Source organism: Acomys russatus, chromosome X (genome assembly GCF_903995435.1).
Source record: "Acomys russatus chromosome X, mAcoRus1.1, whole genome shotgun sequence".
Classification (NCBI taxonomy): Eukaryota; Metazoa; Chordata; class Mammalia; order Rodentia; family Muridae; genus Acomys; species Acomys russatus.
In genome coordinates, this window is record NC_067169.1 from 59,012,876 (window position 1) to 59,040,060 (window position 27,185).

A 27,185-nucleotide genomic window follows, 5' to 3' on the forward strand; every position below is an offset into this window, starting at 1 on the left:
CCATTCTGATGTTATCTGCATACCCCTTGGCCACACATTTCATAAGAGCCTGCCAGCAGAAAAGGAAACGGAGAAGATATCCAGCTAATGTGACCCACTGTAGTCTGGCTAATATTTGGCATCTGGCTAACACTAGTAAGCTTGTTGCTTTTCTTGTGATTCAGGAACTGATAGGGTTGGTGGTTACAGGCTTCTTTTTTAAAAAGGCATCTTGTGAGCTGCAGACTTTAGCTACCATATTTGGTTCTCATATGCCTACCCTGTGACTTCACTTCAGCCTGGTTGACGATTTGTGGTTTTGCTTATCCTTATATGGGAAGGTTGCCTGGTGACTTTGTCTGACCGGAATTAGAAGCCCTGTAGCATTAGCAGGAAGTGGCTTTAGGACACAGTTTCCTTACTGCTGGAATTTGTTACATAGAGAAAGAGATGGGTTGGAAACATTTTGTTGTTCTTAATGTTCCTTATAACCACTCAAGTTCTCTTTATTTTATTATAGTGCTATTCTCTTAAAGAGGATTGAAAGCCATTGTACTGAGTTCTTAATAATAGTGCTTTAAGACTGGAATGTGGAGGCTGAGATGACCAGGTTTCTTTTCAAAATCTTAGTGTGACACCAGTCTGTACTTTTTGAGTGGAAGATCTGTAATGTTAGAATAGCACCTGTATCAATTATTGAATTTGATAGTTACTTCTAACAATGTGAAGGGTTTTTCTTTAAGGATAGTCCCGAAGTTGTGAGAATAGCCTAAGGCACCCGTTAACCCTGTTTTCTCTGAAGAGCCATTTCCTGTAGCCTGGTGTAGTCATAAGCTACTGGAGCTTTTGTGGACAGGTCATCATGCTCTTCATTTCATCCTTACATTTGTGTATATACATGAAAAAAGGTTCCAATAAACCTAACTTTATGTACAGGCAGTATAGTTCTTATGACAGCCATTTGCTGTGGAAATCTGTAAGCACAAGCCAGTAACACTGCACATAAAACTCTTTAGCTGTGGCACAGTGGTACATGCCTGTAATGCCAGGACTCAGGAGCTGAGGCAAGAGGATTTATAAGTTGGAGGTCAGCATGGCCCATGTAAGGAGACCATATCTAAAAAAAGGCAATAAAGGATAGAGATGTGATTCAGTGATAGAATGCTTGCTTGTGGTACACGAGGCTTTGAGTTTGAACATGAGCACTGCAAAACAAGAGCAACAACAGCAACAAAATCTTAAAGGGAAGCGAGAACTGTTGCAATTAAATTGCATTCTCAAAACTGACACTAAAAAATAATCTCCATGTTTTCCTGCTGTTACTGTAGACCAGGCTTTTGAAATGAAGACTGATACAAAAATTATTATGAGCCACATCTGTGCTCAAGAGAACTGCAATAAGTCAACAGATGATCTAATTAGCAGGAGGCATCAAGCATGGCAATACATTATCTGTTATTCTGTATACTTAGATTTTAAGTGGTGATTTTTACTCTGGCAGAGATTGGACAAGGTTGATTTGGAACAAGTTTCTTAATGCATCTGAGCATTAGTTTCTTTGTCAGAGTGTCTGGAATGAAAATAACAGCAGCTGCTTCACCAGATTATTGTGAGAATAAAATAAAATAAACATGTAAAGAGCTTATCACGGTGCCTGGTTCATAGGAAATGCTTGATAAATAATAATTATCACATAATTTACAGCGAGATTACACGTGGTGCAATGCAAAAAGGGATAGGATACATATAGCGGATTGCTAGCACATTCAGTGTATCTATTGTTTTCCCTTATTATTTTAGCCTTAATTCATCTACTTCCCTGTAGCAGAATTGTGCCAGACTTTGATTAAGAGCTGGTTACATCTAATTGTTTCAACTCATAGATTACTTTACAATTTATATTTTATAATTATAATTTAAATTTTCCTTCAGATGTTAAAAAATTGCTATTATGTTATTTTTAATGTGTGAGAGCAGTAAGTGACCTTAAGGCCTAGATTGTATTGACAAGTTACATTTTCAATGAACTGGTAACCCCATAACATTACCAAACAGGGTCAAATACTGAATCTTTTCTACCAGTAGAGGATCCTAAATTGGAAGTGGGTATTTCAGATGACTTTTTCTTTGAATGATGTGGAAATTTGTTCATCTGTGCACATACTCATTTGGAAAATAAAGTAAGAGATTATGTGCTGTTACATGGAAGTTACAATTAACTTCTCTAACAAGAACACATAAAAAAAATATTACCTCTCTCACCATGCTGCCCAGGCAGGTCTCGGCTCCTAGACTCCTATGATTGTCATCCTTCAGTCAGGTTCTACCTGGGACTACATGTGCATGCCACTTATGCTAGGGACTATTACGCCTTATAAGTATTTTATCAGTCTCATATTAAGATTTCTTTCTAGATTATTTATCTGTTTTCTGTGTGTGTGTGTGTGTGTGTGTGTGTGTGTGTGTGTGTGTGTGTGTGTGTGTGTGCCCGAGGACAACTTGTGGAGCTTGATTCTCTCACTTCACTCTGTGGGACCTGGGCTTGTCTGACTTGGCTTCATGTATCTACCCAAAGAGCCATATTGCTGGACTAAGAATTTCTTAAGAAAATAAATATAGAAGGTAAAATGAGAGAAGACTGGCAAAGTAGTGAAATAACATACAATTTCATGTTAAAGGATGTCTAAATTTGAATTTTAGCCCTGTCTTGTACTGGTTTTGTGAATTCAAGTAAATTTCTCTCTGAGCCTTGGGATTCTAATCTATAACATTAAAGTCAGGATACCTACCCTACAGGATATTATGAATATAAGCTGAAGAAATACACACGAAGCTAGACTTAGCTTTAACTTAATTGCCATCTACTGGGATAACATTAATATGAATAAGAAGCCAAATCTGTTCCCCAACAATTTATATATTATTTATTTACTTATGTGTATGGGCCTTTTGCCTGCATCTGTGTGTGCACAGTGTGACTGCCTGGTACCTGTGGAGTCGGGAAGGTGTTGGATCTCCACATGGAACTAGTTACTTGTGGTCCTGAGGCCCCATGTGGGTGCTGGGAAGTGAACCCTGGACTCTGCAAAAACAGCAAGTGCCCTTAACTGCTGAGCCATCTCTCTAACTCCTCCTAGTCTTTCTTTTTTAATAGCTGCAATTTGAACTCTGGTGAATTTGGAAATAATAGCAATGAAGCCTTTTGGATACCCCAAAGGTATTCTCTAATCCAGGTGAATTCAGTTTTTATGAGACTAGAAACTCCAAACCTTGTGAAACTTTAGGACTTTACTCTTCCTCCTCCCCATCCCCTCCACCTCCCTGTCCCCTCCACCTCCTCCCCCTTCTTTGATTCTTCAAGACAGGGTTTGTCTGTGTAGCCTTGGCTGTCCAGGACCAGGCTGGCCTTGAACTCACAGAGAACCCCCTGCCTCTCCCTCCCTGAGTGCTGGGATTAAAGGCATGTGACACCACACTTGACTTTCATAAGGAATTCTTAATACTCATCTTAATTCCGAATTTTTGCATTGTTAGTAAACCAGGATTTACTTACATGGCTCATTGTGACCAAAGTGTTTTGAAAATACACTGAAACAGGTAAGGAAAGGAAGCTCTCACTGACTGCTCTTTGTTCACTTCCATGTACTGCTAAATCCTTAGCACAGGTAAGGCAAAGATGGGTTTTGTTGTTGTTGTTGTTGTTGTTGTTGTTGCTGAGTGGCCCTTTCTGAGTACAAGTTGAAACAATCAGCTACAGAGAATTTTTATATCTGAATTTGTAAATGAGGTAGTTGACTGGGTTACAAATTAGGATTTGTCTAAAATATATTTACACAATCCTTTATTCATTTGTAGATTTCACTTATTTGTAGGAAATGTGGTAGCAGAAGTTTTAAGCCTCAGTGTAGCACATTACCATGCTTATTTTGTAATATTATGTCTTCAGCTTTTTTTTCAATGTGATAGGTTGTCACTTTTGGGCTAAGTTGTTTTTATGGCTGGCTAGTGTGTGTGTGTGTGTGTGTGTGTGTGTGTGTGTGTGTGTGTGTGTGTGTGTGTGTGTGTGTACTGTCCACCTTGTTTTTAAGAGAGTTTCCCCACCATTCTCAGAGCTTGCTAAATAGATTAGAGAGCCCCAGGGATCTGCTTTTCTTTTCCTTGCCCGTGCTGGGTTACATATAGGTGCCATCATGCTCAGCTGTTTTTAAATTCACGCCTTTAATCCCAGCAGAGGCAGGCGGATTGCTGTGAGTTTGAGGCCAGCCTGGTCTACAAAGTGAGTCCAGGACAGCCAGAGCTGTTAAACAGAGAAACACTGTTTCAAAAAAAACAACCCCCGCCCCAAAACAAAAACAAAAAAAAAACCCTCTCTGTTTCTGGGGGAAATGTCAGAATCATGTGCTTACAAGGCAATTTATCTTGCCTGCCCCAGTTTTATTAATCTTTACTAACTTTACCTTCTTTGGCTAAAACCATGAAGATTGATAGAGACTCTTACATTGGTGTTGTCATTATTACATTTAGCCTAAGGGCATCACTAATATCAGCAAGTGTTTGTCCCTTTTCCTCCCTGGCTTTCTAATTCATTGGTCCCTTCTGAGTCAACCATCCTGTATTGTTCTCTTAGCATCTCATTTGAATACTGTGTAAATTTTGAGCATATGTCTGTACTTAGCTTTCCCTGTAAACTGTAATATGCAGAGGTTATGAATGCTAATTTCTTTAAATATAGAGACTTCACTTTGCTCATACTATTAAATAATTACTATGTACAATTTCTGACCCTCATTTCAGATTTAAGTTTCTCATGGTCAGAACTTATGCCAGTATCATTACAGTATCAGAAGAGAAAACGTGCTTTGTGTTAGGCTGGTAGATTTGTTTCAGAGAACAGAAACAAAAACTTCTGTTATCCCATTTGAAATATCATTAGCAAAGCTTTGTTCTTTTATATTGAAACCCTCTAAAGCAGAAACCCTGTCAATCTCCTTTTTAAAACAGAAACTCAGCCCTTGAGATAACAGATAAAGTTGCTAGTAAAGATATCCTGTTGCACATACTGATGTCAGGCAAAGCCACTATATTAACTCAGCACTGAGGTCTCAACATAAGGCAAATCCAATAAGGTGGGAAAGGCCTCAAAGAGCCATTTTTTTTTTAGAGGGCCTCTAACCTTTGTCTACACAAACACAATGGTGATAATCTGCTAGGGCTGTGTATAATTCTTATTGTTGATATTCTAGGTTCCTGAAAGTGCCATATTTTATATCTACTCATATCTGTAAATAGTCTAAAAATTCATAAATTACTTGATACTTTTCATATTGACTGAACCCCTTGCTATGTGACAAAGGTTGAAAATCACTAGAGAGGGAGGGTGGGACCTAGAGGAGAGGAGGGAGGGGGCTACGATTGGGATGTAAAGTGAATAAATAAATAAATTTTTACCAAATCTTAAAAAAAGAAACGTGATTAAACTCACATTGCACACACACACACACACACACACACACACACACACACACACACACACAAATCACTGACTTGAGCCTTTCCTCAAGTACATTAATACACTAGATGTTTGTACTTATTGACTCTCGGTGATTTTTTTTCTAAATTTTGTATTTAGAAAGGAAGGTTTAATTTTATATATCAAAGAAGAAATAGTACTATTAGAAAAATTAACTTTGTGGTACATTTTATCGAATTATAATTGATCTTTTTGAAGGGACTTTTAGTATTCCATCTAAAAAGGCACCTAAGAAATTCTGCTTTTTACTGGAGTACATTGAGAATTTTTTTGAGTTGTATTATTTAAAATGAATTATGTAGTCATAAGCAGAAATTATTTGGAAGAAAATATATCCCTGGGCAGTGAGAGTCTAAGGACATCTTTCTCACATTTGGATTTCTGTTGTGTGGACTACTTCTTTATATTTTACTTTGAGGTTTGGTTTGGTTTGAAATGCTTTTGCCTTGCGTGTCCATAAAAAATCTTTTTTCTTGCACATTCTCTATGTAGTTCAGATATGTCAGGAAGCACCTTTAAACATAATTATTTGAGCATAGGTAGGTGTAATTAGGTACTTAAATGAATGCATTTCATAGGAGAACCCTAGTAAGCATTAACTTTACTACTTCCAAGGCTCTCTGGCCTTGGTGTGATAAGGAGACAAGTATGTAATCTCTGCTAATAATCTAAGGAGGGAGCACAGATATGTGACGATGACTTAACTACATATTAGGAGCTAAGAGTAATACAGGCCATCTTACAAACTAAGTATGCAGACAGGCCTGGCTTTTACAGTATCGATTTTGGTCTGAACTGTACAGATAAAACGAGTGATTCTGAGACACATGAAGACATTGCTACTGATGAAGATGCCTGAATCAACCATAATTTGTACAGTTAATGATATGCATGTGCTAGAATTATATTAGCATTATTAGATATGGAACTTTTAGTGCAAAAAAGAGAAAGTTAGATGGAGCAAAAGGACCTTCAAGGTCTTCCCTTGTGAGAGCACCAACAAGACAGTACTTAGGGGTCCCGTCCCACGGGACATTTCGAACAGGGTCCACTTGAGGGAAGGGGTGCAGACAGAAGAGAAGGAAACAGAGACAAGAAGGATATGGAGCCAAGAGGAAGTCCCAATCTAGGCTCCGCTAAGTATGGTTTATATAGCAAAGTCACACAAACACCTGTAGGGACTCAATCCCGCCCAGCCCCTTGGGCATGCTGAAAAGAATGCATTTCCTGGAATAGCTCTCTGCCAGAGCTTCCTTGTTTCTTTACCAACACAAACATTAGCAACTCAAAGAGTACAATATGCAGCACAGAGGAACCTCCCAGCAGGGGTGGACAACTCAAAGACCACAGCATAATGTAGTACAGCTTCTGCTCAGTTTAGCCTCAGGCCTAAGCACAGTTTACAGCCTTCACACTTAGGGGAAAATGTATCTTATGCACTGCAAATTTGATCTGTGTCTAAGTTAATGTTTGCTGCCTCATAAGCACTGACTTCATTGATTTTGAAAAATAAAAACCTTTTGTCTAGGAGGTCTGTTTTTAATCTTGATCACTAAAATTGAATGGTAAATTATTTTGATCTCTTAGTAATGAGTTCATATTTAAAAAAAAAGCTTTATCATTTCTCTTTAATTTTGAGATTGTAATTGACATTTCTTCCTTCCCTTTTCCTCTCTCCAAACACTCCTGTGTATACCTTCCTCCTCTCTTCTTCAAATTAATGGCCTCTTTTCCCATCAATTGTTATTGCATCAAAATATGTATTTAAATAAGCATATTATATATTCATAAATAAAACCTGTTGAGTTCAAGAAAAAAAGAAGAGAGAATAAGTGCTGTTTTCTTAACAGTGTCCTCCCCCATCTCCCTTTGGCTCCTAGATTAAGAAGAAACAGCAAGATGTGCTTGGTTTCTTAGAAGCCAACAAAATAGGCTTTGAAGAAAAAGATATTGCGGCCAATGAGGAGAATCGGAAGTGGATGAGAGAAAATGTACCTGAAAACAGTCGACCGGCCACAGGGTACCCCTTGCCACCTCAGATTTTCAATGAAAGCCAGTACCGTGGGGTAAGGAAGCAGTTTAAATTCTTGTTTATTGAAATATATCCTCTCTAATGAACTTATTTATACCTTTCAGCCTCACCTACAACACCAGTGTATAGTCATTTCTTCTGCAAAACCATTTGCCTTCTGCAACCACCCTAGACAGCTACATAGTATTTTGCTCTCTAGGACCAAAAATCAAATGAACAAATAAAACATGTAAGTGTATTTTTGGAGGATTATTAATATTTAATATTAAATTATTATTTTAGTAATTTCAGCAGTTACTCCTTCACAAGCTTTGTACCCAAATAACCACACAGAGAGACCAAGATCTATTAAATTAGCCTATAGCATGATGCAACTCAATAAGTACTCCATCCTAAACCTCCATGCTAGTATACTTTCTTCCCATTCAGATTTCCCATATTACACTTGCTTTGAAATCATCTCCTAGGCCAGGTTCATTTCTCTTGATGTTTCCCTGGTCTTCTCCATCCTCTCCTTTCTCTTTCTCCTTCCCTCACTGGATCAGGATATCCCACCCTATTCTCTGTAAATGTTCAGCATTGACTAGTTTGTTTTTATTGATATAACAGAGGACAAATGGTGATGTTTACCCAAACTTGAAACAGGAGATACTTAGAATAAACACCACAATACAACGTCTGGATTGATCCAGAGACTGGGGTAGAGAAATCAACATTTGAATGAACGAGGGTAAACTGTACACTATCCACAAGAACATTATATCAATAAATATATACGGACAGACACCAGATATATAGCTGTCTTTATATTTCTTCATTTTGATCCCAATCACAGCAACCTAGGTGGCCATGACCTGATTGTTGGCTGTCCTCTGGACTTGCCCACAGAGTGTAGTTTCACCACTGGAAGTTCCTCTGCTGTGGGACTTGCTTGCAAATGAGCACACCTATTTTACCCCTCTGAGTCTTCCTTTCCAGAGCCAGCTATTATTTTTGAGACAGTTGAGACTGGCCTCATAGCCCTGTGTTGCTGAGATGAACTCCTAATCCTCCTACCTTAATCCCTGATAGCTGGGATTACACAGTTTTCCTCTACACCTGGCTTGGAGTTAGGGTTTTCAGAGCTCCTCTACACTACTGGTTTATATAAGACTGAAAAGGCTGTCTTTTCTTAGAGAGTATCGTATTGCTAATTAGTATTATCTAGGGGAAAGGGATTACCAAAACAGAAAAATTCATTGATAGATTTTTTTTCCATCAGTGAGTTTGTCAGTTCTGCTGCAGATTTTATGTTATTGAATATAGGGCCAATGTGTAAATTTGATCTGAAGATAGGTGAAGAAACTTAGGCTATTCTTTTGAATTTTCTTCAAATCATTGAATCTCAGCAACTATGAGGGGCTTCAAAGGCTAGCAAGTTTATGGCATATATTTGTATGTACACATAAATTCAGGGAGGTGCATGGGAAGGCACAAAATAATGTAATTATATTTTAATTAAAATTAATTTTGAAAGTGGTCCGTTAGTCCAGTGTAAGCCAATATGTGATCCTAACAGTTCATTTTAGAACTAATATTTTTAGAAGCATATAAGTTGGTACATACTATGTGAAGTTTTTATCCAAGTGTGTATTATGTTCAAGCCACAAAAAAGATGAGCATGTCTTCTGTCTCCAATCATGTGTCTTTTTTCTTTAAAATTTTTTTATTAAATATTTATATATATAAATTATTACACATATATATAATAAGCTACCTACAGCAAGAAGAACCAGAAACAATCAAGAATTATATAAATGTTTCAGTCATAGTGGTTTGGCTATTTGTATTTGGCAGCCTTGAAGAAAACATCTTTCCTGAGTTACTTATCTAAAATTCTGAATGTAAGTCAATGTCTATATCTATCATATCTCATCATTATCAACTTAAAACATCTGTCTAGATCTAAAGATATTTCAATGCCTAAACAACTAAGCTTAATTGCAAAACTAAGCTATCTGGTCTTCAACCTGAGAAGGAATAAAATTGATTACCTGAGTACACAAGGAGTACAGGTTAGCAGCTTTTTTGGGGGGTGGTGGGGTGTTGAGCACTTTCCAAGTCCTCTTAGTTTTTGGAGTTTGTAAACCATCTTATTTCTATGTCATTTTTGAAATGTCTGTTTTGTTTTGTTTTGTTTTGTTTTCCTGACTTCTAAAGCAGATTTTATTTTTAATTTTCTTTTTTTTTTATTAATTTATTCTTGTTACATCTCAATGTTTATCCCATCCCTTGTATCCTCCCATTCCCCCCCCCATTTTCCCATTATTCCCCTCCCCTATGAATGTCTGTTGTTTGATTTTTGAAAACAAACATAGTATAGATCATAAGATCATATTAGGAAGCCATATCCATTTGATTTCCCTTTTTATTGGGGATGAAGGCAAATGTCACTAAGTATGACACCGATGAAAATGAAACATCACAGAGTGAGACTCAAGTCCACCAAATCCATATCTGTTATTTTGCATAAGTTCCCAGTACTCAACTTTTCCTTCCAGCTTTTAGTATTGTCAGAAGTTTTGTGTCTGTCTACTCTTTATCTATGTTGCTGCAAATTTTGTGCAATATTGTACACATGATAGACGAATGCTACAGCCCTGAGCTACTTATTAGCCCTATGTCAGCCTTTTAAACCACTTCCAAATAGCTTAGTGTTTTGGTATTTTCTAGTCATTTTAATTTATATTTATGTAATGATCAAATTTATGATATTAACACATATTTATGTGCTTATTTGTCATTCTACCTTCTTCTAATGTCTATTTAGTCATTGTTTCACTTTTAATTTTATTGTTTTATTGCTATTATGTTTTTAAAAATATTTATTTATTTATTATGTATACAATGCTTTGCCTGTATGCACACCTGCACGCCAGAAGAGGGCACCATATCACATTATAGATGACTGTGAACCACCATGTGGTTTCTGGGAGTTGAACTCAGGACCTCTGGAAGAACAATCAGTGCTCTTAACGTCTGAGCCATCTCTCCAGCCCCTTACTATTATGTCTTATGAGTTTTATGTATTTTAGATGTGAATTCTTTGCCACTTACACTCTTTGCAATTATTTACTTCCATTTTGTGATTCATCTTTTTATTCCCTCAATATTTTCCTTCATAAAGCAAAGTGTAATTTTAAGTTCAGAGTGCTTAGAATATGAAGGGGAATAGGGCTGTATGTTTTTAAGACAGAATATAACACAAACCTGGCTAGCCAAAATTACCATATTACCATGTAGCTGATGGCACTGAACTTCTGATCCTCCTGCCTCTTCCTTCCAAATGCAGATATAGGACATCATGCCTGGCTCTATAGGTTCCAAACTGGTAGGGTCATCTGTGCCTTTTATGTCCAGATCCTCCAAGTGCTGAAAAGAAGGAAATGTGTTTGAAAGAACCATTTGCTGGCAATCTGTTGCTGAGACATTCTCTAGAGAATTCCGCAAGTTTTAAGACTCTCGGCTGTAACAAATCAACCAAACTGTCGGCTTCCTGTGTATGTCTAGAAATCACACTAATCAAGGCCATGTACAGAAAATAGACTTTTAACTATGTTTGCTGTTGAATACAAGTTACAAGTGTAGACAAGTCCACTTGTTACTTTTGGTGAAGGCTTGCTGCCTTAGGGGAAAACAATGTAAAGCTGAACCAAATGGAATTGTGTCAAGATTCTCTTCTAGCCTCACAGTTAAAGCTTCTTTTGCTCATATTCCAAGAACATGTTACTCTCTTTGCAAAGACAGGACAGCTTTACTGTTCTTCTGGCTTTATGCATATGTAGCTAATATTAGTTGACTTTCAGGCCAAGGAAATCAATATAAAGTTCAGTGAGAGAAGAGAAATTTGGAGAACTGGCATGAGTCTGTAACTAAGCGCTGTAAATAAGCAATCTACTGCTGAGAAATGCTTGCTTTGAGAGGTGGAGGAAGGTGCAAGCAGATGTAAATACTATGTAATGTGCAGTAAGCCGTTCTGCATTTTCTGACCCAAAGACCAACTTACCTTCCAATACATTTTAAATGGTATCCAAAAGTCTTCTCTCCCTTCCTACATCTTTTCCCCTATACTTAGTTGTTGTTTTTTAATTGGAAATAGATTTTCCCCCAAACAATATATGATTACAGTTTCTCCTCCCCAAACTCCTCCCATGTCCTCTCCATTTCCCCACCTACCTAAATCCACACTCTTTCTTGCTCTCTATTAGAAAACTTGCAATTACCTAAAAAAATAGCAAAGTAAAATAGCATATGGCAAAATAAAAATAAAAGAAACCATCATATGGCAAAACAAAGGAAAAAACAAAGAGAAAGCATAAGGAATACATATAGAGGTAGAGACACACACGTTCACACACAAAAATCTCATAAAAACACAAAACCAGAGTCTGTCACAAAATGAATATACTAGTATTTTCGGAAATTTATTTGTTAATGTCCCATAATGCTTTGTCTGGGCTTTTTAAAAAAATAAATTTAACTCTTTTTTAGTCTAAACTAAAGTGAATACAAATCAACATTGAGATATTGCAATGTGGGGCTGGAGAGATGGCTCAGCAGTTAAGAACTCTGAATGCTCGTCCAGAGGACCAGGTTCAATTCCCAGCACCCTCATGGCAGCTCACAACTGCCTATAACTCCAAGATATAACTCCAAGATCTGACACCCTCACACAGACATGCAGGCAGGCAAATCACCAATGCACATAAAATAAAAGTTGAGAGAGAGAGAGAGAGAGAGACAGACAGACAGACAGACAGACTGCAATGTAAACAGACTGCAATGTAAACATGTTTCCAATTGTACAACAGGCATTTCTGCTTCTCACTTAGGAGATGAATAATTGGCCTTTTTAAAAAAAGCATACATATCTTTTCCTATTTATTTATTTATTTATTTTTGCGATGGTGTTTTCCTGTGTAGCTCAGTCTGGCGTGGAACAAGTGATACTTCTGCCTCAGCTTCTGAAGTCGATATTAGACACATGTCATCACAGAAGCCCACCTGGCTGTTTACTACTCCATACAGAATTTCAGCATTATGGAGCTTAGCCCTCAAGGAGACAGCTGATCTTATCAGCCAGTCAAGTCGTTGTGAGACTGCTAATTCTTCTTGTCTTCTTTTCACAAAGGATTATGATGCCTTCTTTGAAGCCCGAGAGAATAATGCAGTTTATGCCTTTTTAGGCTTGACAGCACCACCTGGTTCAAAGGTATGATTCCTCTATTTCTTTTATTGGTGACTATCTGATTGCTGCTTGGGTTTTTAATCAATAAAAGTTTTGCCTGTTAAATATTCAGATTAAGTCTCAAGCAGTGTTTGTTGTACATATACTTAATCCCTAGCAGGACAGACAAATGTGCATGGTGCACAAAGCATGTATGCAGGAAGTAAATTATTAGGCGGAACTTTTCTGTCAAGCTGCCTGAAGCAGAAGATATACAGATCTTTATTCTCAAATAAGTCATTGCCAACTTTAAACTTACAGTGTCATACACAGTTCTCCATGGACATCAAGCATCTTAGTTCACCTTAGCACCATTTATTAGCTTTGTGTGAGAGTAAATGATAGAGTTAGCTATTCGCGTATGATAAGAGCATTTGTGTTACACAACTGGTCACTGAATTGCCAGCTAAATTTGGTATTTTATTCCTTGCCAAGACAAATTATTTTTTTCAAGTGACAGTGTTCCCAGGGGAGCCCAAATAAAGAAGGAAAGCAAAAGCAAAATTTCTTGTGCAGTGAAATGCCTCAAAGCTATGGACTTTAAGTAGACCTTTGTCTTTTTCCATTTGGTCCTTTTTGTACCAGCTCACTTAATCAAAATGTATTTCCCCTGTGGCACTAATCTATGTTCTACTCTTAATAATAGATTTTATGTTCAGCAATTTACATATTAAACTCTAGTTCCCTCTTCAATCTTGAGAACCTATAATACCATCTATGTTTTCACCAGACAGGGTTTGTAAATATGTTTGTCTCACTCTGAACTTCTGCTTCCTTGCCAAATGTTTTTCCCCCATGGTTAAATGTTATATTTTAGGCTTTGTAAAAATGGAGTCAAGTCAGAAGAATAGTTGGTTTTTGCTTGTTTAAATAATTGGTGAGGGCTGGGCGTGGAGGTGCATGCCTTTAATCCCAGCACTCAGGAAGCATAGGCAGGCAGATCGTTGTGAGTTTGAGGTCAGCCTGATCTACAAAGTGAGTTCCGGACAGCCAGCGCCACACACAGAGAAACCCTGTCTCAAAAAACAAAACAAAACAAAACAAAAAATCAAATAAATAAATAATCAGTGAGACCCAAGTTAAGCCGGTGAGTTTAATGCAGATCATAGGGACCGCAAAAGAAAGGACATTCTTGCTTCTTGTGGTTAATGACATTTTTTTCCCCTTTAGTTAAAATTAGGATTCATTCACTCACTACACTGGAATTAATGGTGGAAGAAACATAAAACAGGACATAATCCTTGAATTCTGCTTGTAACCTAATGACTGTATATGTGCAAAAGGTTATATCCTAAATGTGTATATCACTAATCATAACTGAAGACATATTGTGGCAAATTCTATGAGACTATCATAAATAAAGCGCATAGGAATTTAGGACAATAATCATGATTCTTATTGAGGAGGTTGGAGAAGTTTTCAGTAGAAGGGTGTTATTTGAGCTGTTGGAAATATTTTTCTTTTTAAAAAATATTTATTTATTATGATGTATACAGTGCTCTGTCTGTACATACACCTGCAGGCCAGAAGAGGGCATCAGATCTCATTATAGATGGTTGTCAGCCACCATGTGGTTGCTGGGAATTGTACTCAGGACCTCTGGAAGAACAGACAGTGCTCTTAACCACAGAGCCATCTCTTCAGCCCAGAAATTTCAAAATATTGAAATGTCACTAAGTCATTTTTGACAGGTACAACAATGAAAAGCATTGTATAGGAGCATATAACTACACATTATGAGGATTCCCTAGGTAGGCAGGGGCCAGTAATTGCTGAATCAGGTAGCTTCACCTATATCCATAAGGTACCCAAAAGTCACTGTGTGAAATATGGGAAAGTGATGGTATGATTTTTGTTTTGTTGTTTGTTTCTTTGTCATTGTCTCACCATGTAGCCCTAGCTGGTCTGGAACTTGCTATGTAAATCTCACATTGGTCCACCATCCTATACCTCCCACAGGATTAAAGGTGTGCAGTAGCACGCCCGGCTAATGGTATGATTATTTCAGTATTTTAAGATATGGCTTAACTTCATATTTTTCATTCTTTCCCTTTCCCTTCCTCTTTTACATTGATACAAGTTCTTATCCCAGTCTGCCTTGAACTCCTGATCCTAGCACCTTGACTTCCCCTGTGATGGGATTACATTTGTATGCCACCCTGCAATGAAAATTTGGCATGAGAAGCTAAATTTGGCTGCTGTATGTACTGTGAACATTAGAGGAATGATATGTTATAGTCAGACTTCTGTTTCAGGATGCTTTAAGAATCCACAAAACAATCTAGAGGGCCTTAGGTGAAATAGTTTTAAGAAAGAGAATGATGGATTTAGAAGTCAAATAAGCAAAATCACATTATAAGCTTTGACAAATTAACCAGATGCTTGTGTATTTAAGAACTGAAGTGGGTTATTAAAGCTCTCCTTGGCCTTTAGATCTATGATAAAACAAAGAATTAACTTAACCAGGGAGGGGGCTGGTCTTTAAAATGTGAAGGCGTAATGATCTTCTGGGAAAATTGAAAGACACAAGGAAAGAAGGCTTACAAATGGAAACGCTAATATGAAGGAAGGCTATAAGAGTTCACATTTAAAGGTATTCTTCCTTTAGTGTGAGGCGAGAAATTACCTGTGAGGCATAAGGAAAAGGGAAATTACCAGTGAAGCTTGAGGAGAATTTTAGAACATTAGAATTATGAGGGGGAATTAAAAGGATTTAGTTTTTGAAGGTAAGCCATGTGGTAAGTAGGCTGTGAACATGAATGGAAACGAGGATGAGAGTTTGTGCGGCTCACAAAAAGGTGTTACTCTAGCTCCACACCTCTGGCCTCCGCCAACAACTGCAGTCTGGTGTGCATGCTTATATGCAGGCACACACATCTACACATAAAATTAAAAGTAAAAATAAATCTGAGCAAGAAGGAAACAAGTTATCCATATTGGAAAAGTACACTGATAGTGAAAGATATAGTAAATTGAGATGCAGTTTTTATTTGTGAAATTAGTAACAACAAAACAAAATGGTAAGGCTCCGTTCTGGGAAAGTATATGTATGGCAAGGTAAACTGTTATTCCTCTTTGAAAATGAGAAGAGCAAATGTTTGTTAAGAAATTCAAGAATTGTATATAATCTGATGAAATAGCTATATTGTCTCAGTTGGAATTTCTCCTGTATTGATAAGAAGGAACTGTGTAGTTTGTGAGAAAATATGAAAATGAGCCTGGAAAGAATAGCAGCCAATAGAAATGGCTTTCTATCATTTGTTATTTTCCAAGTAACTGATAGTGCATACCCTTAAACATTATTGCAAATGAATGCACTAGAAAGCTTGCTACCTAAAAGAACCGCACTGCAAATATTCCATGAAGCACATTCTTATGGAAAACAAATATGCTTTGTTATCCCCTTGTGTACCCAATGTACATAAGAGGGAAATGATAGTACTACTTTCTTGTTTTTATCAATTCAGAAAGTACTTCTTAGCACTGGCAGTTCTTGCTTTGTAGGGAAAGTGGTGATTTTAAGATTGTAAATAATAAAGTAGTTTATACTTTGACAAAAATATAAATCCAGTGACATTTGTCCTTAGGGAGAAAATGATTTGGCTAAGAAAGCCACTTGCAAGAATCTTTTAATATAGCAGACAAGTTATAGTTAGAAAAATGTTTTCATTAATCTTGTTTGAATCATTGCGTGTGGAAGAGGCCATGGAATCTATCTCAGTTGTGGTATGTGAAACAATCTTATTTTAATTGAAATTAGTCTATCCAAGAAAATAATAACTTAACTGTGGACTTGGTTTCAGTCAAAAAGGAGGAGAGGAAAAAAACTAAGAAAGAATTTATGCCTGTAATAGGGTCACTCATTTAGCAGCACACTCTATATCTTTCATCTTTTTATCCTCATATAATTTTATGAGCTAAGTGTCTGTAATGGAATTTTACAGAAGAAACTAATACTTAAATAATTTACTTTGTCCAAAAGTACATAATTGAATGGCACAGCTGGGATTTGAATCCTGAATTATTTAACTCAAAACCTCTGTGCACCCAGGGTGAAGTTCATATTATAATAATATCATATCGTGTGTGTGTGTGTGTGTGTGTGTGTGTGTGTGTGTGTGTGTGTCTAAAGGACTGCACTGCAAATATTCCCATAAAGCACATTCTTGTGGAAGACAAATGTGCTTTATTATACCTTTATGTACCCAGTGTATTTTTCAAATTAAGTTTTTTTTTAATTTTCGTTGTGTGTATATGTACATAATGTATGTGTATGTGGGCACCTGTGTGTATATGCAGGCCAGAGAACAACTATTGTTACTTAAGTTAATAATATTTTGTGGATCTTCTTTTCCTTCTTTCAATAATTTTTGTTATTCAATGTGTGTGTGTGTGTGCACATGTGTGAGGGTGTGTGTGTGTGTATGTGTGTCAGAAGGGAACATTAGTGCCATAATACACATGTGTAGATAAAATTTCCAAGATTTGAACTCAGATCATTAGGCTTGCATCATGGACAGCATGCCCTTTGCCTTCTGAGCCATTTCCCTGATCCTAAATTATAATTTATTCCTAAAATTAAATATGCTCTGTAGACTTGGCTGGTCTCAAACTCAGAGAGATTCACCTGCCTCTGTGCCCCTCCCCCAGTACTGGAATTGAGGGTGTATGTTACTACCCACTACACCTGGTAATATAATGCATTGGCCATTAGGCCAGTTAACTAGAATGTAGAACTCTTTTTTGTTTTAGATGCCCATGATAGTAATTTCTTTCTTTACGAAAGATGGAAAGTGACTATAGGGAGCTAGGCTGTTTCCCAAGTACTGGTCACTTGAAAGTGATGTGTACTTATGAGAAGAAATACTTGACAGGGATATGCGCATTATTATGTAACTGTTTCCCAATTGCATATGCGCGTTGCTATTTCTTTCTCTTTTTTTAAAGGTTTATTTATTAAATATACAGTGTTTCACATGCATATGCCCCTGCCCTCCAGAAGAGGGCATCAGATCTCAGTATAGATGATTGTGAGCCACCATGTGGTTGCTGGGAAATTAACTCAGGACCTTTGGAAGAACAGGCAAAGTTCTTAACCTCTGAGCCATCTCTCCAGCCCTGATAATTGCTATTTCATAGTGTTTTTTTTCCTGTTGTTTTTTAAAAAGCATTTTGTATTTATTTGATGTACTCATTTTGTATTTATTTTTACCCTTTGAATTTAAAAAGTTTTGCTGATATGATGGCAAGCCATCTACCAGAGGTATACATCATTGAAGAAATTACCTTTTCCCATCTCTTAGCAACCATTTACTGCAGCCATTAACTGTTAACTGCAGCCATTAACAGTTAACTGCCAATAGCTTCTCAAGGATGGGCGGGGCATCACAAGCTCCTCCCTTGGTTCGTGAAGGCATATTATCAGGACCCCCTCTTTCTAGGTGCTCTGTCAGACTTGGAGGAAATGGTACAGATATCCTATTTATGACTGCGCATTCATCAGTCACGTTTGTTAGTACTTTGATTAGTTATCAACTGCTGCTCATTGCAAAAAGAAGTTTCTCTGGCCATATTTGTGAGCAACACTATAGAGTCACAAATACAAACATTAGAAGGCAGTTTGATGACTACAACATGGCCATTTAGCAAAACAATACCCAGTGACCTCTTGCCCATGGGGTTTGTTACTAGGATTACAGAACCAGATATGAATTACCTCTTGTGGAGCAGACTTCAAACCAAATCAGAAAACAGTTGCTAACCCCCATAAAAGTCACACCACCATTTTACCAGTGGGCCCATCTTGGCTGGTGAGTTGGTTGTGTGGTATACAGAGTGTGCAGCTGAGTGAAAATTTGATGCCTATTCTCCCTCAGAGACCTGCATAGCACTTTCTGTCATGATGAAAGCTACTGCTAGTTATTTTAAAGCCTTCCACCGTCTGACGGAAGAAAGTACTCTGTTTTGGAGTAATCGTAGTAATTTGGGCTAATTGATTTTAGCCAAATTGCACATAAATATCTGCCTTGTGATATTTAAACCTATGTTTTGTTTGTTTATTTCAGGAAGCAGAAGCCCAGGCAAAGCAGCAAGAATGAATAATACACATTCTTCCTTCAGCGTCTTGAAAAATAATGAATTTCCATTGCTTTTATAAAAATCTTGGCTTCAAAAAGTAGGCTTAAATGTTGAAATAATAGATTAGTTGATGTTCTCGCATGCAAACAAGCATAATTAAAATGTGAACATGGTGGTGAGAAAATGAGAGATTAAGTTAGAACGTTAAGTAAATATCATAGAGTAGTAGTATTATCTGCCAAGGCATTTTATGTTCTGTAAGGATTTGACAAAAATACGCTCCTTTTTTGATTACTGTGTAGCTTAAGGATATCTTCATTTCAACTTGGAGGAATTAAAAGGAGAAAGAGAGAAAGAAAGAGACTCTTATTCCAAAATTGCCTCATTAACTGTAGTGAACATGAATATTTTGATATGATGTTACTGTTGTTGAAATGCATTTGCAGGTTATGTTTATGATGTGCTAGAAATTGTAATTTCATATGGAGATTTTGACATTCTCCTTTTATAGAAGAAAATTGTATGCCCTGAACCACAAGTGTTTCAGGCTTCTAAATGTAACCTTTCATTGACAGATTCCTTGTTACTTAGACAGTTCTAACATTACCATGTTTCTTAAGTTGTTTGCCTCAGTAAAATATGACTGTGTAACTTATGGAAAAGGATGGCAATTAACATTAAATTGGCCCTTCCTTGCAAAGAACTCTGACTTTTAATTATCCACTATACAATATTTTGCCCCTCATTGTTCAAGACTGATTTTTTTTTTTTGATGTTTGCTAAAAGAAGTCTTAGTGGCTCTCTTCTCCTGCTTTAATACCACTGATGATTGTGAATGCCACTGTCTCTTGATAGAAGAAGTTGTTTCAGTTTAGGTAGACTGTGTCAGCAGATGAGTTCAAGTGGAAAGAGTCACTGGCATGCCTTGATTTTGTGAGAAAGCACAAGTTTGAAAGAAAGGGAATGACTTTGGAACTATTTGGAAGATAAGCATGACCCAAGTCACTCAACCAGAGGATACTGATATTGGATCTTTGTCCCTTCTTACTATATTTTTAAAAACAAACATCTTTTATTTTAAATTACTGTATCATACCTGCTGTTTGTTGGACTGTACTCTGCAAAAAAAAAAAAAAAAAAAAAAAAAATCCAACATAAAATGAAGCCATAGATTTGTTTACTGAAATTCAAACTTGATTTGATGCTTTAAAATAAATGTTTTTAAAAAAAGTATGTTACTGGACTCTAAATAATATACATTAATCTTGATGAGTAATTGTTTTTATAGGTGTTTAGAAAGAAGAAAAACAAACAAAAACAATTTGAAGATAATTTCTCAGTTTTTCAGTGACCAGAACTTTGGATTCTGTATTGGGATCAGAAGTATTTTTTTCTTTTTATAAAAATATAATTTCAGAGATATCTATGGAGTGAGCAAAAATAATTTTAGCCAATTTTTAAAAACATTGCTAAATGCTTGTAATATTCTATGTGGACAATTTAACTTTTGGTTTGTATTAAATAACACTATCTGGACAGGCATTATTCAAATACATGCATTGGGGAGGGGATAATACCTTGAGATCAACTTATCTGTACATTTAAAGTAAACATTTGGATCGAGACTTCTCAAAATGAAGCCTTTCGTTTTGACAATTGAGAAACATTCCTGATAGAAGAAAGGAAAGAAAATAAAATTCTGAAAATTGAGTTTTGAAAGAACGTCTACAGTATGTGCCTGAGAAATAAAATTCTTGCTCCTTTTTATAGTATGTTTGGCATATTTGTGTTTATAAATCAGATCTGGCAATTTGTTAATTTCACATTTTATATCTAATTTGCCTTTTAAAATTTTTAATCTTCAGAAAGAGTTACAATTTGAAAAACACTGTAAATTGGTCTCTGGGAGTCTGAGCATAGGTGAGTAGAGAATTTTGAAACACAGACCATTCTGATTGGGAAAGACTAATTCCAGAGCATTTTGGTGAAATCAAACTTCATTCTTTAAGTACAAAGGAAAAAATGTATAATTTACATGGATTTTGTTAACCAGTTGTTGTTGTTCAAATTATACAAAGTATACCATTCATCCTTTTCTATGTAGCACCTATACTTCTTTTTCTGATGCATTCCAATAAAACCAATTAAATGATTCATGTTTGATTAATTTGAATTTTCTGGTCATCTGCCCCCTTCTACAACCCTTGTTTCTGAATATTACTGGTCATCCCTTTGTATGACTTTTTAAATTTCTATATAAAGAGTAATCATTCTTGGTGCTGTAGAGATGGATCAGTTTAGGGCTCTTCCAGAGAAACCAGGTCCTGTTTCCAGCATACATACACGTGGTGGCTCATAACTGTGAATAACTACAGCTCCAGGAAATCTTATGCCCTCTTCTGGCCTCCACTAGCACCAGGCATGCACATAGTACACAGACAAACATTCACACACAAAAAAATCATCTGTATCTTTTTTGAAAAAATATCATTTCCAGTCCCCTGTTTAGTTTTGATGTCCTTATTGTTGGATTACAATAATTCCTTTTATAACAGGATTACTTATTATTGTAGACATGATATGAAATACTGTTTTCCATTCCATGGATTATATTTTGAAAGATTAATTCTATTAGCATGATTATTTTTGCTATGGTTGTTTTTAAAACATGTTCTTGATATATTTTATACACCTTAAAATTTACCTATCTAAAATACAAAAGTCCATGGATTTTGCATACTCAACACATTGTGAAACACTTTAACATCCAGCATCCTTACCTATAAGTTCTTACTTACTCAGCTGTACACAAACAGTAATTTGCTTTTTATCTTTATAGAGCTATCTGTTCTGCAAGTGTCACATAAATGGAATCATAAAGCATTTGATTTTTGGTTAATGGTTCCTTTGGTTACCATGCTTTCAATTTCATATAAGCCACAGCATGTAGTAAGTCATTGGTGAATACAGCATCTTTTCTTTTATATTGTCAAATAATATTTCATTATATGGACAGAATCATATTTTGCTTCATTAATCATTTGGTGTATATTTTATATTTATCCATCTTTGTTTATTATGCATAATGCTACTATGAATTCCATTGTAGCTTTTGCTTGAACACCTCTTCTCAATTCTTCTGTGTGTATGTGCAGTGTTTGGTTCATGTGGTAGTTTTGTTTAACAATTTGAGTACCAAATGTTTTCAAATTGGTTCCACTATTTTACATCCCCACTAGCAGTGTATGAATGTGATAAATTTTCTAATGCTGAGGAAACAGTTATTCTTATCTTTTTTATTATAGCCATTGTAGGTGCATTAGAGTTGTGATTTACATTTCCTTGGTGGCTAAAAATGTTTTTTATGTAGTTATGGCTACTTGTGTATCTTTTTTCAAAAACTATCTTTTCCAGTCCCCTGTTTAGTTTTGATGCTCTTATTTTTTGATTATAATAATTCGGCACTCAGAGGAAGGACAGTAGGTTGCCAAGAAGAGACTTGATACCCTGTGAGCATATACAGGGGGAGGTAATCCCCCTCAGGAACAGTCATAGGGGAGGGAAATAATGGGAAAATGAGGTGGAGGGAAGAATGGGAGGATACAAGGGATGGGATAACCATTGAGATGTAACAAGAATAAATTAATAAAAAAAAAAAAACAAAAAAACCCCCAAAAATTCCTTTTATAATAGGATTACTTTTCTATTATTTTAGACATAATATGAAATATTATTTTCCATTCCATTGGCTATATTTTCATTTTCTTGAAAGTAGGTATTTGAAGTTCAAGTTTTTTTTTTGACAAAATCAATTCACCTATGTTGATCTTTTCTTTTTACTTTTGCTATCATAATTAAGGGGGTCAATCTAAAACCAAGCTCATCATGATAGTATTCCTATACTTAAGTTGAATACTTTTGTAGTTGTGCTTTGTGCATGTAGGTGTGTACTATATTTTAAAATTACTTTTTGTGTATGCCACAGGGTAGGGACTCAAAGTAATTCTGCATGTGGATTTTCAGTTGTTCAAGCACCATTTGCCAAAAAAGACCTTTTCACCACTATAGAAATTTCCTGACTTATGTTGAAATTGAGATAACAATAAGTATATATTTTAAGGTTATTTTAGAGTTATTTACTACAAGTTGTATAATTATATAGCATGCGTGTCATTGTGGTGTTCAAGAGATTGAATATTGTATAGTGTGGAATGACTGAATCAATATAAAAATTATACCTATCACCTTAAATATTTATTCATCTGGTAAACCGTAACTTTGCTTTTCCAACAATATTTTTCCCATGCCCTACATCACCACTTCCTAGCCTCTGGTAGCAGCCATTCTTTTATACTTCTGAGTTTGATTGTTTTAGATCACACTTATAAATGAAAACATGCAGTACATGTTTTCCTGTATCTGTCCTATTTCCCTTAGTACAAAGACCTCTGTGTTCATCTGTACTAGTGAAAATGACAGATTTCCTTCTTTTTAAGAACTGGTAGTATTTTTTTTTTGAACTGGTAGTATTTTATTTTGCATACAGAACATATTTTCTTTATTGCCACCCCTCAAAACCAGCTTCAGGAATGGCGAAGAGGAGAGAAGAGAGGTGGATCATCGGTAGGGAGAATTGAGCAGGCAGTGAACAGCTGCCTAAGGGAAACCAACCATTGGGGAACAACTGGCTAAAGGAACCAGTTGTTGAGGAGAGGCTGAGGAACGGAGGAAAAAGAAATACTCGGTGACTCAGGCATATGTGGTACAAGCTGAAGGTCTTAAAGCCCAGGAAAACTTTTCTTCTGGCTCTCTATCTGTCTCTGTTTTGCTCGCTGTCTGTCTGACTCCTTGCTCCTTACTCACTTACTTTCTTGCTATCTTTCCTTCTATCTTCTTGTTTGCTGTTACCCATCTTTTTATCACTCTTGCTGTTTGTTACTTATTTTGCCCTCCTTTTTTCACTGGGCCAACCCAAGTATTTTATTGAAATGAAGTTCAAATTTTTTCATTACAGATTACATCATGAATTTTTTCTTTTACAATCAATGGGGCAATAAAATATCAACAGAGTAACAAGGAAATACAAAAAGGTTTGTAACATAGAAGAAAGTATACCACAAAAATCAATCAATTCTCAAGCAATAGTCAGCATCACCTGATCATTACTTATTAAACAATACTCAGGAAAGTTTAATCATAAATTTCCCAGGCCTAAAACCAATGTGCTTACAAGATTGTCATAACAGCACAGCTTGAGCTAAATGTTCTCTCATAAAGAAAAAAACGTGACCCACTTCCAGTCCCAGACCAACAGGTGGGCTATCCAAGTCTAGGCTAACTGCCAAGGGATCCTCTATTGTAAAATACCTGCAAACATGACATTCCAAGCCCATCTTCTATTGCTCTCAAAGCAGAGTCTAAGGAAACATTTCTACGGGTAACAATATCCAACCAGGTCCTGTTATGTCCAGGTCTTAACTTTCTTTCTTTATTTTTTATTTTCTATTTATTTTTTATTTGTTTTAATTAAAAAAACATTTTTAACTTTCTTACATGCAGTTTCTTCTTGGGTGCTCATAGCCAGAGCAAAAACCTATAGTATTATCTTAAGTGTTTGGCCAGATGCCCTCTTTCAGCATTCTCTGTGGGAAAAATTTTTTTCCTGTATGATTTTTCCTTAGGGCTGAGAAATAAAGAGAAAAATCAGTTTTAGGAGAAATAGTGGATTTCTAAACAACATTACACCTGGACCATACATAATATTTAGGGGCAGCAGGAGATCTTTGGAACTTTGTCAAGCAAAGCCTCATCAGCTGTTCTAGATGTCTAGAGATCATGTTGGACAGCTGGCGATCTCTGGAACTTTGTCAAGCAAAGCCTCTATGACTTATCCTTATGTCTGAGACACTTTATCTGTTTATTCACTGATGGGTGAATAAATCAGCTCCATTATGTGGCTATTGTAAAGTAACACTGTGTTAGAATATATATCTGAACAATTAATCTTATTTCACTGTCACTATACTTCATGTATACATATGACAGTGCTACACAATTTTTATTTCCGGGCTTTCTTGTTCAATTTTACTTTTTTTCAGGTATTCCTAAAAGAATTTTTTATGAAGTAGTGGGAAATTATTACAAAGTATAATCTTATTTTTAAAATGAATTTCTGTCTCCAAATCCTTAACTCTGAAGTAATCACTAGGTAATGGCTTTAAAAACCTGACACATTAAAACATTTTAAGAAAATTAAAGTTATTTTGCATCAAAATTAAGCAAGTCCTCAGTAGTTCCTGCCTCACAAATATGTCAGATATGTTGGACCAGAAGGCTGAAAATGATGCTCCAACATTATAGAGAGTTTTGGGTGACTGTTCAGTTATCAAACTGTCCCTGTCATTTTCTCATTATGGAAGCTGTTTACCTGCACTTCCTGTCTATTCTGATAATTAATTTTATTACTTATCAAGTCTCTGATGTAGTTGAAAACCAGATAGTTTAGTTTTATAATTAAGCTTAGTTGTTTAGGGGTTAAGATGTCTTTAGGTCTAGATAGATGTTTTAAGTTGATAAAGATGAGGTATGATAGATATTGAGTTACATTCAGAATTTTAGACGCGCCAAGATAGGAAAGTTGTTTTCTTCAAGGCTGTCAAATACAAATAGCCAAAACACTATGAATGTAACATTTATATTATTCCTGATTGTTTCATGGTTCTTCTTGCTGTAGGTATTTATTGTATATATGTGTAAAAACTTTTCAAGAAATATGGTGGGTAAGGCTAGTGTTGAAGACATATAGTGGAATTTGTTTTGTTTCAAAACACCATGAGTGCCTCCTGAGATACTTTTAGTAACAAATATTTTTAGCTAAGAAACTGGTCATTTCACACAGTATGCAGGTTTTTAAACATTTGCCATCAGTTATGTGTTTGTGTGTGTATATGTACCACATATGTGGGAGTGCCAGAAGAAGCCAGAAAAACATGTCATATCTCCTGGAGCTGGAGTTACAGGAGATTATGTGCTACTGAGAACCAAATTTAAGTCCTTTGCAAATGCAGGAAGCATTCATCTTTTGAGGCATCTCTGAAACCTTGCTATTTGGTATTTTAAACATTATTCCTCTCAGATATGTCTGCTTTCTTCTAACATAAAAGCTGATATATTGATGCTTGAATCACACCATCAAATGAAACTAATTGACTCTAGAGATACCCAGATAGCTAAATTAGATCGCTTGTTAGGTAGGTAGAGCCAGCTAGCTAGCTAAGTGATGTAATAGATATTTATTACTGATTTATTTCTGATTGACTTAACTATTATCCTTCATACTGGATCATTATTTCAGTCATAGGCTACTATATGAGAAATGTCATATAATTAGGGTATGATTATTGAAATACATCAGATCTATTCATTTATTTCTATTACAGTAAATTTGATTTAACTGAAGTGCTTGCTATATAGTACTGCCATTTTTCAGAACTGTTTTACAATTCAGTCCAAGCTTAGTGTGACATGTTCATCACTGAAGGAAAACAGAACAAGTCACATCTGAAACATACAGCTAGTTACTCCCATCTACATTCTCTAAGGATGTAAAGAAGTCTTAAATATGAACTATTTTCTACAACTCATTTGAGAAACCCAAACTTACTGTGTTATAGTCTCCGATAAAGAGTGCATTTTATATGTGATGAACGTAAATATATTTAAAGGAATATAATCTGTGTATCCATCAATTCATATGTATGCATTTATATATGTACACATCTTCCCTACATGGATTTGGTTTGTAACTGTTTACTTTCTTTCTTATTTATTTATTTATTGACAAAAGGTTTCTCTGTGTAATAGTTCTGGCTGTCCTTGGACTTACTTTGTAGACTAGGCTGATCTCAAACTCACAGCAATCCACCTGCCTCTGCGTCCCCACGTGCTAGATCTACAGGTGTGCTCCACCAGGTCTAGTCTTCTCATTTATTTTTACTGGAATATGTTCATTGTAAATTGTAAAGGGTTTCTACAAGTATATGATGTACTTGATAATACTTGCTTTATTCTACCCTTCCCTTTTCCCCTCTTCCTCTTCCCAATAGTTCCTTCCTTCTAGTTTTGCTTCTACTTTTTTACTTTCATGATGCATATCCCCTAAATAATTTGTGTCTACATAAAACACAGGGTTTCTAGATGAAAAAAAAAAAATAATATTTGCCTTTCTGACTCTGACTTATTTTGCCCAGTGTAGACATCTTTAACTGTACCCATATTCCTGAAGATGACATAGTTTCACT

General features: G+C 36.0%; 1 protein-coding gene across 1 annotated transcript in view; it reads left to right on the forward strand.

Annotated features, from left to right (window-relative positions):
• Positions 1-19,983, forward strand: part of Sh3bgrl (SH3 domain binding glutamate rich protein like) — a 135,464-nt gene extending 115,481 nt beyond the window's left edge. Inside the window, exons 3-5 of the mRNA XM_051141812.1 lie at positions 7,390-7,575; positions 12,712-12,792; positions 18,873-19,983. Coding sequence (XP_050997769.1) covers positions 7,390-7,575; positions 12,712-12,792; positions 18,873-18,905 — 300 coding nt within the window. The 3' untranslated portion in view covers positions 18,906-19,983. The remainder of the gene's footprint in view (positions 1-7,389; positions 7,576-12,711; positions 12,793-18,872) is intronic.
• The last annotated feature ends 7,202 nt before the right edge of the window (positions 19,984-27,185 follow it).